General features: G+C 36.1%; 1 protein-coding gene across 1 annotated transcript; it reads right to left on the reverse strand.

The window, feature by feature from the left end:
* Window positions 1-573: 573 nt before the first annotated feature.
* On the reverse strand, window positions 574-7,401 carry LOC113697328 (uncharacterized). The gene is made up of 9 exons (XM_027216907.2): window positions 7,194-7,401; window positions 7,063-7,113; window positions 5,860-5,881; window positions 5,618-5,732; window positions 4,243-4,275; window positions 2,893-3,018; window positions 1,535-1,641; window positions 1,387-1,458; window positions 574-1,200 (listed from the first exon to the last, which is right to left on the reverse strand). Exons 1-9 carry the CDS (start codon window positions 7,341-7,343, stop codon window positions 794-796), a joined length of 1,083 nt encoding a protein of 360 aa, XP_027072708.1. The 5' UTR covers window positions 7,344-7,401; the 3' UTR covers window positions 574-793.
* Window positions 7,402-14,247: the final 6,846 nt, after the last annotated feature.

Below are 14,247 nucleotides of genomic sequence, written 5' to 3' on the forward strand. Positions count from 1 at the left end.
ACAAAGCCATTGAATGCTTGGAAGTTGGTGCATTTGCAAAAGTTTGGTCCTAAAGAGAACTAAAGGTGAAAAAATGGAGCTCTTAAAAGGGGTTTCAACCATGATTTGATTGAAAAGGAATTGGGTCAAAACCAACACGTTGTTAACTTCACTTCATTGCTGACTATCTACTTTAGTTTTGCATACTTTTGAAGATATCTAGGTGATGGATCATCACTACCATATGAAGTACCCCTTTCCTTTTTATTCAATAAATAAATTACTCTATGCTCACTTGGCAAAAGGGTTCGAATCTCTTCCACCAGGCTCCAGCCTGCCACTGGGTAATATTTGCAGTTTAGAGGGGAAAAGACCATTAACTCTGGACGTAGATTGTAGTACGACGTCCCAGAAAGCCAGATTTACACTAAAACCTAGGCAATCACATAGAAACCTGTTGGCACACGGATAATAACAAAGCTCATATCTAACATTAAAAACCACATTTAAGGAAAGAAAATACCCTACAAGTCTAAAATTGCATAAAAACTACTGATGCACCATGGTGGCCTCTTTCTAAAAACACACGTCACAGAAGGAGCAAAGGAGGCTGGTAGGCAACTTGATTCAAGTCAAATGTATGAACACAGTCACAGCTCATGTGAATCTGAAATTCAAGGAAAAGTACACAATTTTTAACCAAAGAAAGGGAATATGAAATTACGGACTGACCAAGGTTATGTCCTTTATGTACATGACCACAAGTTTGTCCTCACAGGAATGTGATATTTGTTGTCATGACAGACCGCATTACTTACAATGCCCGCCTGTTACCTGCAGTTGTCCTACGGAACATTATGTGTTCTTCTTCTAAGGATATATTTTCTCCCACCACTGAAACCCAAGTTTCCGTAACTTTCTCCACTCGTCCGTCCAAGATCTCTGCTATAGTGAAGGCCCGCGCTGTGCCTCCTGATTCTGACGCTGTACCTGGTGTCTCATTAAACGTGGAGCTCCTCTTATGGCTTTCCTGTTCATTTCCCAATCTTTTTACCCTAGGGACAATGGCCCCATTCAAATATACAGTGTTATCCTCTCCAAAAACAATCATTTTCCGAAGACCAGCTCCATGTGCCAGCTGTTTATGCATGTGACCAAATACCACCAAAGGGATAGATAATTTGGTGGTCTCTTTTAAATGGGATATTGCTTCTGCTAAATCTGTAGAATAACATTTGTCATCTAGTTATCAAATGCCATTTTAGTGAGATGAAAAAGGATTACTCTTACTGCATAAACTTGTATATTCCTGTTGTAATCGTTGGAGCCAAGAGCTACAGCATATTAGTAAGTACTCCAGTTCACAGGCTGGCTACATATCAAACAAGGAAACCTGACAAAAATTACCTGGATCACCATGGTCACCACCTCCAAAGAACCAATCTCTTCCACAGATATCATTCATGTTAGACCCAAGGCCTGCATGATGTTGACCACTGAAGTTTATCCTGCAGCTAGCACTTGAAAACATGGCCAAATAGCAAAAGTGATATACCAGTAGGTCCATTATGAGCCAGTAAGATGATTGAATGATCTTCAGGAGTCCCTAAAGCAGATTGACAGATCCTCTTGGCACTTTCACCCATGTCATGAACCGCATATCTGAGCACAAAAATCGCAATGGGATATGAGGTGCAACCTAGAAGGCATGGAAAAAGCATTTGTGGCAAAGCAGATCAAACTTGCATATAAAGAACATATTTACCTAGTTCTTGAATCAAAATTGAAGACGAATAGATGAATGTGAGATTACAATCACTAAAATCTCAACTTCTTTGTTCAAAACGATGAACAATCTCAAAGCTATGTTATGATAAAACTTATGAGGCCATAATACATACATAGAAGCATACAAAAGGCATAAAGAAATAAGAGTAATAAGATGCAGGGCACCAAATTCAAGCAAAGAAGAAGGGTTTCCATTAGCAATTGCTTGAAATTAATAGGTATTGTGGAAGGAGGTCTTATAAAGGAAGAACAGAAACTGGACAACAATATTTGGATTCTTCAGAAAGGGAACTTACTTTCTCAAATTGGGGTTCATAACAGAACAGGAGCACATGAGGAAAGATTGTTCTGTCATATTTCCCTTATTCTTCTTGAAAAGACATTCTCTATACATGATATATATCACATACATATGCCATAGGACTACTACAGGACAGCTCTCCAAATCTCCACTCAATTGTTTTTGGAGTTAGGGTGACTCAGACTGTGGTAAAAGGAGCTAAAGATTTTACTTAACTGCCAAGAAGTGTTGTGGTAGAAGGTCAACACATTTTCCATTCCTCCCATGTCTCTATTAGAAGAACCATAAAAGCCCTTAACCCAATTCTTTATTGTTCGATTTGCGTATGCCTTTAATGGATTGCACCTAAGGTTCCATATGCAATTTCGATGCCAAGCCTTATGCATACTTTCCATATAAAGATCAACTTATATTTAATTCAGAAAAACACATAATTCCAGAAAACCCAAAAACTACAGCAACTACAAGTCTCAGAGGAATGAAGGTGGAACTGCAAAGGGGAGAAAAAGTGTTAATGCAGTAGTGCAAGGACTTTTCAAAGCAACCACAATGCTGAGCAACAGGAAAGATGAAGGATGCCCATTCAGTTTACTATAAGATAATCAGTCAACAAAATTTGGAGATTGTTGAGGAATTTTAGAGTCAACATCTGAATACTGTCAAATTTAAAAAAAAAAAGATTGGAAGAATGCAGTCTCATGTTCATTATTGCCCAGCCAATGAAGAAGTCTTTGCAATTCTCCTCCATCATGTAGATTTCATTCCAGAAACAGGAACAAACAAAAAATAGGACAGAACGAGTGAAGAACTTGACTAAATCATACCTAGCAACCAGTAGCTTTTTCCTGAAGAGAGAGCTACCACCACAAGAGAATGGTCGTCCACCGACAATACTCAGTTTCACTGATGGAAAATCAATGCGTCTGTAGCCAACATGCTCATCACCTAGACTAACCATTATAAATGGCAAAAGTTTGAAATTGCAGTCCATGTATAAATATTGAAAAACGAATAAATGTTCTATGTTGTTCTCTTTTAATGTTCAAGTTTGGTTCATTAGTTGACAATGCAGTAATGAAATTACAGATGTTAATGCAACAGCAGCTATAGCACCACAAAACAACAAGGCCCAACATTTTTTTTCCCCAGTTATGACGGAATTTAAGCCTTCCCTAGAACTCTATTCAAATTTCAAGCCCTTATACATACAGGCCAAAGGACTTCCATTCAGTCTTTTATAAGTGGTGTAGAGCAGGAATTTCAAAAGACCAACTTACACATGCTATGAAATAGGGCTCAACAAGTCAAAAAGCTCTTGCCATAGTGGGTTTCATGTGTACAAAGCTTTAACACTCCATAGAGATGTGATGAAAATCATCTACCAGTCCAAAGTGACTCAAGGTATCATACTACTCTTCATGGAAAAAACTTTTTGAACCCATTGACTATAGACAGTTATGAAGTCAATAACCCATAGTTCATTTTGATCATATATTGAATAGTTCCAATAGCAATCAAGCATTTTGATCATATAAAATTGTCCCAATTGCAAGCAAAGACAGTATCCGAGCATGGAAAGGAGAATAAAGAAACAAGATGGAAGCAATAACCCATTTTAGAGATTACACAACCATATGATATCAGTAAGAAAGACTTTTGCTCATTATCTAATTAAGTGAATTCGACATATGGACACGGAAAAGGCATCTTAGCAACTCAAACGAAGAAATGTTCTTTGCGCATTAACATGTTTTTTTTAAAAATAAAATTGGGTTTCATGTCTCTAATTCTAATGATCACTAAAGATGGATACGCCATAAGGTTCTCGAACCAATTTTGAGGGATTTCCACTTTGACCTGAACAGCAGCCTCCTCATATTTTTCTTCTAATGATCCAAGAGAATCAGAAGAACATAATGAAATGCTTTTACATCAAACCTCTAGCTTTAATTCATATCTAAGCTCATTAAATGACGACTGAACTAGTAAGACCACTAAGAAAAGAATACCAGCTCCTATCCTACTGATCTGAACTTAAAAAGCAGACACTGAATATGCTGAAGTATAAACTGGAAGCTCTTGTTACAGAATATATTGAGTGAGTGGTACCCGACTCTCATCTGCTTCAATTCTCAAACTTCCTAAAATTTAAATAGAGCAACTCAATAACTTACCATTCTAGTTGAAGTTGGACAGGATCCTTCTCCCTGAAAAGTAAATTGATGCAAAAATCAGAATGTAAAGGGAAAAAGGTATGAAGCCTATGAGATATTAATCACAAAATTTAATATTCAGCAGTCAAAAAACTATCCACGTGGTCTTGGGAAGCTAAATAGAAGCCGAAAAAAGTTTATAGATGTACATAATGTGATAAATTAAGAAGTAGGAGAAACATTAACATTCAACCCATGGCTTAATAACTTACAGGTAAAATTTTAGATCTCGACAGAAATAAAGCAAGAAACCATTCTTCCTATAATAACTGAAATACTTATGTCAAAACTTGAAAACAAGGGCTATAAAATGTAACAAGACAACACATAAATCAAAGCCAAGTAAAAGAGCATTCTCAGCCTCATTGGATGGAACAAGTTAGATGTAAATCCGTTGGTGTCGATGTTGCCTCTAACTTGTTCTGAAGTCTTATTAATGCTTTCTAAAGGAGGTAACTGGGATGCAGACCTAATGGAACGTTATGGGAGGGAATTAAAAGTAGTTCCATATGCTTGTAAGCTCATTACTGGTTACTATCAAAGGCTTTTCTCACAGCATTCTACCTAATTTTTCTCCCTATTATCCAGAGTTATCATGCAACTCTAACTTGGTTACCTAATTACAGCAAACTTGGTTTGCAAACCAAGAATCCGTTTTCTCCAGCAAAAACCTGAACAGGATTCTGGAACACGACTGAATGAAGACATCATTTTAGTTCAATTCAAATCTCCTACGGGTTTAACAGTCATCTTTGGAAGCTAGAAAAAGTATTAAAAAAGCATGTAATCCAACTGATAATTTTGTCCAGTTGGCAGAAACTTGGAATTAAAACAATCCACAGAAAGTACATTGGATTTGTGACAGATCCATTGTTTTGTTCATGAAAGACCAAAAGCTACATTTGAGCAATTACAGCCTGAAGGAGCCTTCCCCTAAACCAGCAATTTCTAACAATGCAGAATTTATGTCCTTGTATGATATCACATCTAGGAAAATAATTACTTGAAACAAGAAAATAAAGAAATGTGTCAGAAGATTTAGCAAGAAATCTAATTGGAAGACAACAAAAAATTGAAAAAACATAAACTATAACACTTACAATACCACTATAGTACTACGGTGAGGGTGGATATCCGAAGCAAAGAGAATATTGTTTGTATATCTTAACAAATTCTACTATGTATAATGAAACATCAAACAGAAATCTGGACAAAGATAAGTAAAGGATTGGGCCAATCAGGAACCCAACCTAACATATCTAGACAAGCAATAGTACAGCAACAATTTTGCCAAACTTCTGGGCATATAGTTAGACATAGGTACAAAGTATCCTACCTTGCAGAAAACTTTTGAGTACCCCATGCGTCGTGATTCCCCAAAATAACTGCTTTCGCAATGTCAACCTCTGCAATACTTCTTACAAGATCAACATTCTCATTGCCAAAATCACCTGGAGTAAATCAGCAGAATATGCATCGTGTGACGCTTGTAAAATTTCAGGATTTGGGTTACAGCTGGAAATAGCTGTTGTTATTTGTGGATATCCCAAATAGTGAGTTCAAAGCAAGAGATCGTGCCTGTGAAAAGCACCAAATCCGGCTGCATTTCAGAAAAAAGGGCATCAGATTAGAGAAGAATTCCAAGGAATAGAAAGGATATTATGCTCAACGTACAGCTGAATTTGATATAAAACTTTCAAGTGAGCTTTATTCTTTATCTAACTTGTGTGAAAACCAAAAAAGAAAAAATTGATTCATCATCTACGTGTTATTCCTCCCTTAGCTCCGTGCTAACTTTTTTTCCTTCTGACTGTGTGATAACTTATCACCCTGACAAATCAATTCTCCTATTCATGTAAGCGCACAATAAACAGTTCCACTAAACCTTTGTCATGGAATCAAACATTCGCTAAAATTATTTCACCTTTTGAGTATTAGGTTCTGGCCATCAAACAGTTTCAGTTGTAAAAAATGTCTCTTTCCTTGAAAATAATTAGCAAATCCTTTCATCTTTAATTATCTTTCCATTCAACTCACTTAAGTTAAATGCCTCAAAAAGAGTCCATACAAATAGCTAATCCATTCAATCAAGTGTCCACTGGTTTGACGTACTATTTACTTCACCTGTGTTAGAGTAACTCGACTCTTAGTTCCAGCAACCACGGTTCAATTCCAGGCCTCAACGTATCAAAAAAAAAACCCCTTATGCAAGCATTTTCCTCCAAAAACAACTTTATCCAACGAAATATAAACTAGTTTGGGAGTTCAGATTTCAAAGGAATAGAAAAGAAAGGAAGGGAAAGGTGAACTTTTCACGTTTGGGAGAGTTTAGTGAGACGGAAAAGAAAAGAAACGAACGGATCTTGAAGAGAAGCCAAGCGCTGCTACAGTGCAAAAATTTTCTGACCAAAACGGGCGGAAAGCGAAGGAAAACTGATGGAAGCTTACAAATTTTTTTTTTATTCTTTCTTTTCTCACATAACTTATCCTTTCTCTTCTTTTCTTTTCTATCCTCAACTCACAAACTAGCTAAAAACTTAGTAGCTAAAAAAATTTTGGATTAATCATTTTTTCTATATTGACTGTATAAACATATTGCTAACGAGCACATAACCTTTATTCAAGATTGAAATTCTCTTTTTATCAATGTATCATGCATCTACACCTGTTAGTCAAAATTAGACTGTTCACTGCTGCGGCGAATATTAAAATAAAGAAATTAGGAGGTCCACAGGCAAAATTGAGTAATAATTACAGCTTTGCAAGGTTAACAAGAAAGACCTCGAGGAATTGAAGTGCTTTTGTATCTTCTTCCAGACTCCAATCATCATGCTTCAAAATTTCAATAAAATGGAATTAAAACCATAGAAAATGACATCGTGAATTGCGGGGCTGAGAGATAGAAAGCTCACGACGTCGCCGACGATGGCGATTCGAGCAGAGGACGGCGTGGCCATGGTGGAGGACCAGCTGCCCGGCTTTGACGCCGCTGAAGGAGTTGTTGGAGTGGGAATGCCAAGACGCAGAGCCGGCGCGTGTAGCCACGTAGTGCCGCTGAGCATAAAAGTATCTCTTTCGATAGAGCTTCAACTGTTTCGAGTCCAAGTCACGTATTTGCCTCGAAATATATGTATTTTGTTCTTTTTACTTTCTATCCCAAAAAAAAAGGACCATTGAAAAAAATTGTAAAGCGGGGCAGTATGGTTGGATCGGGTACACTTCGGTACGATTATTGTACTTCAGTCACGTTTGGATTACTATTTATTGAAGCTTTTGTAAAAAAAAATATACCGTAACGATTTGATATATGTGAGATAAAAAGTTCAAAAGAAACATAGAAATTTATTAAGGAAAAATGACATTCCAAATATTGCTCCAGTTGTATTTTTTTTGACCAACTCGTAGCAGTTGAATCTATGCAGTAAATTAGTGTGTACTCGTAAAATTTATGAATATAGCAAATTTACATCATATTATGTATAACTATCGAATGATTGTACGAAAATTCCAACCATACCTGCTCTTGATCCATTAAAGATATACATTAGATGTTAATTTTTTTTTTTTTTGGTACAAAGTAATCCATCAAAATGTTTGGGTAGATACTTGTACATTTGTACATTTCTTTCTAAATTTTTTTCTTGACCTTTAATGTAACAAAGTAATGCATCATCCAACTGTTTGGTAGATAGTTATACATTTCCACAAATATTTTCATAACCTTTTTATGTACTTTTAATACAACTTTCTAATGCATCTTCTTCAGTATTTATGCAACACTGGGACCAGAACCAGTGGGGTTGAAAATTGAAATCAAATACCTTATTGACTGCATTTCTTTAAACAGATACATTATAAATTGACAGATTCTGGGCTTCCTGATCCATCATCCACTACTACAAATTGTTCATGTTACTTTGGCTATGACCCTTTTAAGTTAACAAGGTCTACAAATTGCTGAGGCTGAATGTAGATTACTCTTACCAAGAAGCAAATCCGCGCAACATTGTCGGCAGCATATTGGAATGTATTATAATTATCAGCAACGAGACAAGTCAGCAAGAAAAGAAGAAGCTTATCAGGAAGCAATCAAATGCAGTGAGAATTGTTGGAAATCATCTTGTTATGATCTTCATGTTGCACTGGATTATCAAGACGATAGTCAAATTGAATGTGAGATTCTCACTTCAGGCGGTGGCCTTGATTCTTCCTGGAGAAAGGTGCCTGTGGATATTGACAGCATCCCTTCAAAGTTTGGCGGGGAATTCTTATCTTTGGATGGCGCTCTGTATTGGGTTAATTTGCTCGAGTCACCTGACCTTAAACTCTTTGAATTCAGGGGACGCGTGGCTATTTTGGCTCCTTGTGTTCGATCTTATCACTTTGTCTTGCAGGTGTTAAAGTGGACAATGAAGGTTATTCCTGGAGCAGGCATGTTTCCCCTGTCCCCCAAGGTTTGGAGGTTTTTTTGCAAGTAATAATGCCATTCATGTTGGGAACCTCCCTATTGGCCAGTTAATATTTGTCAACACCAGATTAGGAGCAAAGGTTCTGGGTTATTGGCACCAATCTTAGCTTATGCTTATGATCCTGAGAAAGCCATGTTTGACAGGTTTGTTATTGGCAGGTATCTTGGACTAATACATGATGGGGACAAACAGCGCAGGGAGTTCAAAGCACCAAATCCCGCTGCTACTGCTGGATGCTGTTGACATTATAATTGGCAATGCCTGCCATTATACACCTAGGTTTTCACCATTACATATTGATGCCATTATACAATCGGGGGATGCAAGTATAGTACAAGCTTAAAAATTTTTTGAAAAGTTTCAACATCATTCAATTTCATCAAATTTGATCGAGGGACAATTGTCTACCCTCACTCCTATTTGACTCCGCCGCTGATTAGAGCCACACATTCACATCACAGAAGGTTAACATTTCCTGAACAAGCTTTGTCATTTTAGCTCTGAACTACTATTTGATTATTAGGAAGACTTCTTCAAAAAAAAAATTATGAGACAATAACTAATACATCAACCAATGATAGATTGAAAATAGTTGCTAGTACTGGTGGCGATCTTTTCATGGAAAATGAGCAATGAGATTAACGGCAGGGAAAACTCTCAATAATGAAAAAAATTGTCTAACTTGAAATCTGAGGATGAAATTGGTTCAGTTTATAGCAGAACAGTGGGGTTAATCTCTACGTGCAGTTCTCGTGATTGCTTCAGCAGTTTATGTGAATGTGCTTTGTTGGTTTATTTTTTTCTTTAATTTTTTTCAAAATGTGCTTTGTTGGTTTTGTTTTGGCATTTTTTCAATCAGCAAATTAGATGACCAACAGACTGAAGGTAGATCAATGGTTCAAATCAGAGAACGAAAAAAGGTTGATGGTCTAAGCATCATATCCCATTTACTTTAGAAAAAAACAGTAAGAAGAATGAAATTTCTAAGTATGATTATTTGATCTCTCCCCCGCCGCTAGGTTTCTCCTTCCTCTCCTCTCCTCTCTCAAATCGGTAAACCCTTTCATGATTCATCGAAGACCAGCCCCATATTCTATTACCTAAAGGCGCCTCCAACACAATGTCAGACCTCCACAGTCCAGCCATATGATGCTGGTAAGGGCAGATGGACCCATTTCAGCATCCCTTTGAACTGTTATAGAACTGAATTACAAGTCTTCTTATGCTTGCAATCTGATTCCTTTGATTGCACGCAATTATGACACGTTCCATATAGAGACAGCTCATCATCCTGACTTTCTTCTTCTTTCCCTTGTTGCATGATTAAGGAATATTGAAAGTAGTCGATACCTTTTGGTAAAGAAAGTACTGACCATTCTAGATAGAGTGGGCAAAGGAAAAGATGGGTGCCCTGCTCCAGGCTCAGAATTCTCCAAATTCTCAATGATAATCGTACTCTTTGATCAGTTTCTTGATGTTTTCAGCACATGGCTTTGATGGGGGCAGGAATCTCACCAACATAATCATTTCCTGCACGCACGATTGTACATCAATCAACTTCTTAAGGCGAGATACCTCAGCATGTGATGTGATTCAATTCCATGGCAAGAACTGATTTTGGAATTGCCAGTGATCCAAAGAGAGGTGAAGTTCCTAGACGTTTGATCGTGCTAATGGCTGCCAAAGACAGCCCATTAAACCTGATTCTCAGGGAAAAAAAATCACATGGATACTGTGATTTCTTGCTGTCCTAAAAACTCTTAAATTTGTATAGTCCATTCTTCTGAGTTGTGACATAGGATTGCAATTTCAAATTGATCATAAAAAAGTCTTGAATTTCTAAATCTCAATAAACTAAAGGCGAAATCAATTCAATAAGAATTGACCATCTTACAAACCCTGTAATCCCACGCACGTACTCCGCACGATTACTCAGTCAGGAGGCATTTAGGTTCAAGAAGTTAGCTCACTTGGAGCCTTTGACCATACTGCTACAGTTCTAAGCTCCGCCTCCATCTTGACCTGGAAATTAAGTTCGTATACTAGTTAAGAGATGAGGTGATATTGAATTTAGTTTAAATTGACCAGCATTATCATCCTCAGAATCAAAACTTTTCCACCATTGATACCATCAGATTTGGCAATATGAATAAAACATTTAAGCACTGAAAACCTCGTAAGTTGCAGTTGCACAGGATCTTGCTGCTTGACGAAGTGTCACATTTGCAGACAAAATACAGATGGCTCTAGGGCCATGCTGAGAAAATGACAGTATTTTGGCAGACACATCCTGCAAAGAGCTAATAACATTAAGGTTGATGAGGCCATTTGGCTTTTTTCTTTCATCTAAACACTCTCCATGGCAGAAATTTTTGAAACACTTTAAAGAATGGAAGTGCCTTTCTAGTTGCCAACCACATATTCCGCACGATCATGCCTTGAAAAATCATTTGGTCAATACATCATCGGTGTAAAATTTGTCTTTATAGCAACATATTGGATACATCATAACGTGCGAAAATTGAAAGAAGATATTTAAATGAATCTTATATTTCATATGTTCAAATTCACTACTATAAAAAAATATTGAAACCAATACTTTGTAGGAGGTAGTAATATGTAGTTTTAATCTATTCACTTTTGTGTGGGGATGTTTAGGCTATTTTCCTTGTATAATTTCTTGGTAACTTGAGAACAAAAGATAAGAACATTGGACGTTTAGTTTGATAAGATAAAGTGAGATTTCTAATTACATTTTTTGTGCTATCTTGGCTTGATAAAGATCATTGCTAAAGATAAGATAATCTTTCACTGATTACTGCTAAATGTTTGAAAAAGAGTTGCAATATGGCAGGTAAAGTGTAAAAATCTCTCTTTTTCTCTCCCATGCACAACAGGTTGAAAAGGCTATATTCTATCTAAAATGAGCAAATTACAACCCTACGAGATCAGTTTCTAACCTTAAAAGGAAAGAGAACCAAACTGCCAAAGATTAACTTACATAGCAAGAGTATCAAGAACCAAGAGAACCAAATTGCAAAAAATTACACAGCAACTAGAATACCAAGAAGAAATTCGGCCGATTACATTCAATTTGATAAGCCAGATGCGCAGATCTTGTGAGGTGGTTGACAGACTAGACCTATGTATGCATATATATACATTGGTAGAGAGAAACAGAACCCATAATTGAAAAGCATACCTACACAATTTAAAAAGAAAAAAAAAAAAATCCTCCAGTCACAACTCTGTAACACACATCCAACTGCCCTCAAGCATATATCGCTATGAAGCGGAGTTGACCATGAAATCGTCAAATATATATGTGACTGAGAAAATGGGATAATTTCAGAAACTTGGTTACATTGAGTATCATTGCAGTTTTAAAAATTTCACCTACCTCCCTTGCCCATTCAAAAAGATTTATAAAAGCCCTGAAGTTCAACCAAGATATGTTAGGATGAAGAAAGTTTTGTTCCCTAAAAGCACCTCAAATCAAATTTCGAATTTACATAGACAACCGAACAATTTGCCTTAGTTAAATATTCTGAAAAAAAAAACCAATTGAGCTGGGAAAACCCCATTTTTTACATTAACAATATAGAATTCCGGAAATTGATTTCTTGGCAGATGTTTTTCTTCATTACTTCCCATTTCACCTTCGTACTTGTGATTTTTTTTCTTTTCCCCATCTCTTTCTGAACCATTGACAAATTGGATACAACTTCATTCTTGATTATTAAACTTCTCAGCCTAAGATTACCTTCCAACGTTTATTTTTTTGGGTACCTTTTCGGAGGACTTCTATTCACGCTTTTAAAGTTTTCCTACTCTCCGATTGAGTAGGTTAGACACACAGTAAAAAATTTTCGCCATAGTGCCTATCTTGATCGCTGGAGTAGTGTTTGTTGCAGGGAAAAGTGTGAGAAAGTAAAGAAAAATTAGTTATTTTTTCTTTCATATACGCTTGTTTACTAGGAAAATAAAAAACATTTCTTGCACTTTCGCTCACTTTCCTACATTTTATATCTTGCAAAATCTGCAAGATTTCAGGACTTTGTATACTGATATATTATATTATATTTTTAAAGTCTTAGCTGCTGCCAACCACGGAGACCGCACGGGTATGCATTTTGCAGATTCATCATCATTTTGCTTGTAGTTTTTTCTTCATTATCACTTACTGACAAAGCCAAAGGCTTCCCATGGCAATAAAAATTTTTTTTTTTATGGAGCTTACAAACTAACAAAACATAATGTCTAATTATAAAGAATTCTTACTTGATTCATCAAAATTATTCCCACTCAAGTTCATTTTGAAAATTCCGCTATGGATGAAATCCACCAGCTAGTCATATATTCAACTAAGTGTAATATAATTATTATTTTCATTAATAATAATTAACCAATATGACAACCAGATGCTTCGACCTGCATTGAATGTTGGTCCAACGTTGAAGATAGAAGTACATTTCTCAATTGTTAATAACTGGAGACGCGAATTTAACATTTTCTTTATAAGAAAAGAAAATATTTGAATAAATTTAGTTTCGATTACTATCACTGGTGTAGACATAGTTTTGGAACCCATTACTATCACGAGTGTAGACATACTTCCGGAACTCGATTACTGTGACGGGTGTAGACATACTTCTGGAACCTTAAATCACTTGCCAAAATTGTTGTTTTGAAACTGGTGATGGAAGGAGAGTTGAAACCATTCAGTCATTTTTTTTTTCTTTCTGTAAATAAAACCATTCAGTCACGTCTGGCCATCCCCATCATTGTCTATAGTACAGCTCTTTGTCCTTCCTTTCTCTACGACAACAGTCAAGAGTATATATGAGGCGATATTATTCAGCACTGAGGCCGCACGATCGAGTCTACAAATACGTCGTGTATGTTATCATGTCATATGCTTGCATAATTTGCTTTTCTACTAACTTCTTGATGCATGCAACTTCCGTAAAAATCATCCAAAATTTAAAATTTGAGAACATTTTAAGTAGAGGTGGCAAATTGAATAGGATGGATAGGTGGGATTAGTTATTTTAACACTGACAGTGTAATAACTATCTTATTCTACTGGCAATTTTTGTTTGTAGAAGAATTAATATTAGAAAAATTACAGAAGAAAAAGAAATGAAAGGAAGATTTAGTGAACCAGTAAATTTTGTGAATCAATTAACAATCATCACCAAAAAGCTACCAAAGCGGAGGTTAAACCAAAGTGAATAATCTTTTTTTTGGCTCGAAAACACCTTCAATGTACTTTTAAAAATAAATTATTTATGCCTAGAAACACCAACTATTATATTGTTTCCATCAGAATTACGCATACGCATACTCTGTCATTATTTTCGAAGGGTACTTTGGAATTTAAACCAAAAAAAAAAAACATCTTCTTTATCCAAAAAATTAGTTTTTTTAGTGATATATTTTGAAATAGGTTGATAAAGTCACAAAAACTTAAAAGTAGAAGAGACAAGTAAAACTT

Source organism: Coffea arabica, chromosome 6e (genome assembly GCF_036785885.1).
Source record: "Coffea arabica cultivar ET-39 chromosome 6e, Coffea Arabica ET-39 HiFi, whole genome shotgun sequence".
Classification (NCBI taxonomy): Eukaryota; Viridiplantae; Streptophyta; class Magnoliopsida; order Gentianales; family Rubiaceae; genus Coffea; species Coffea arabica.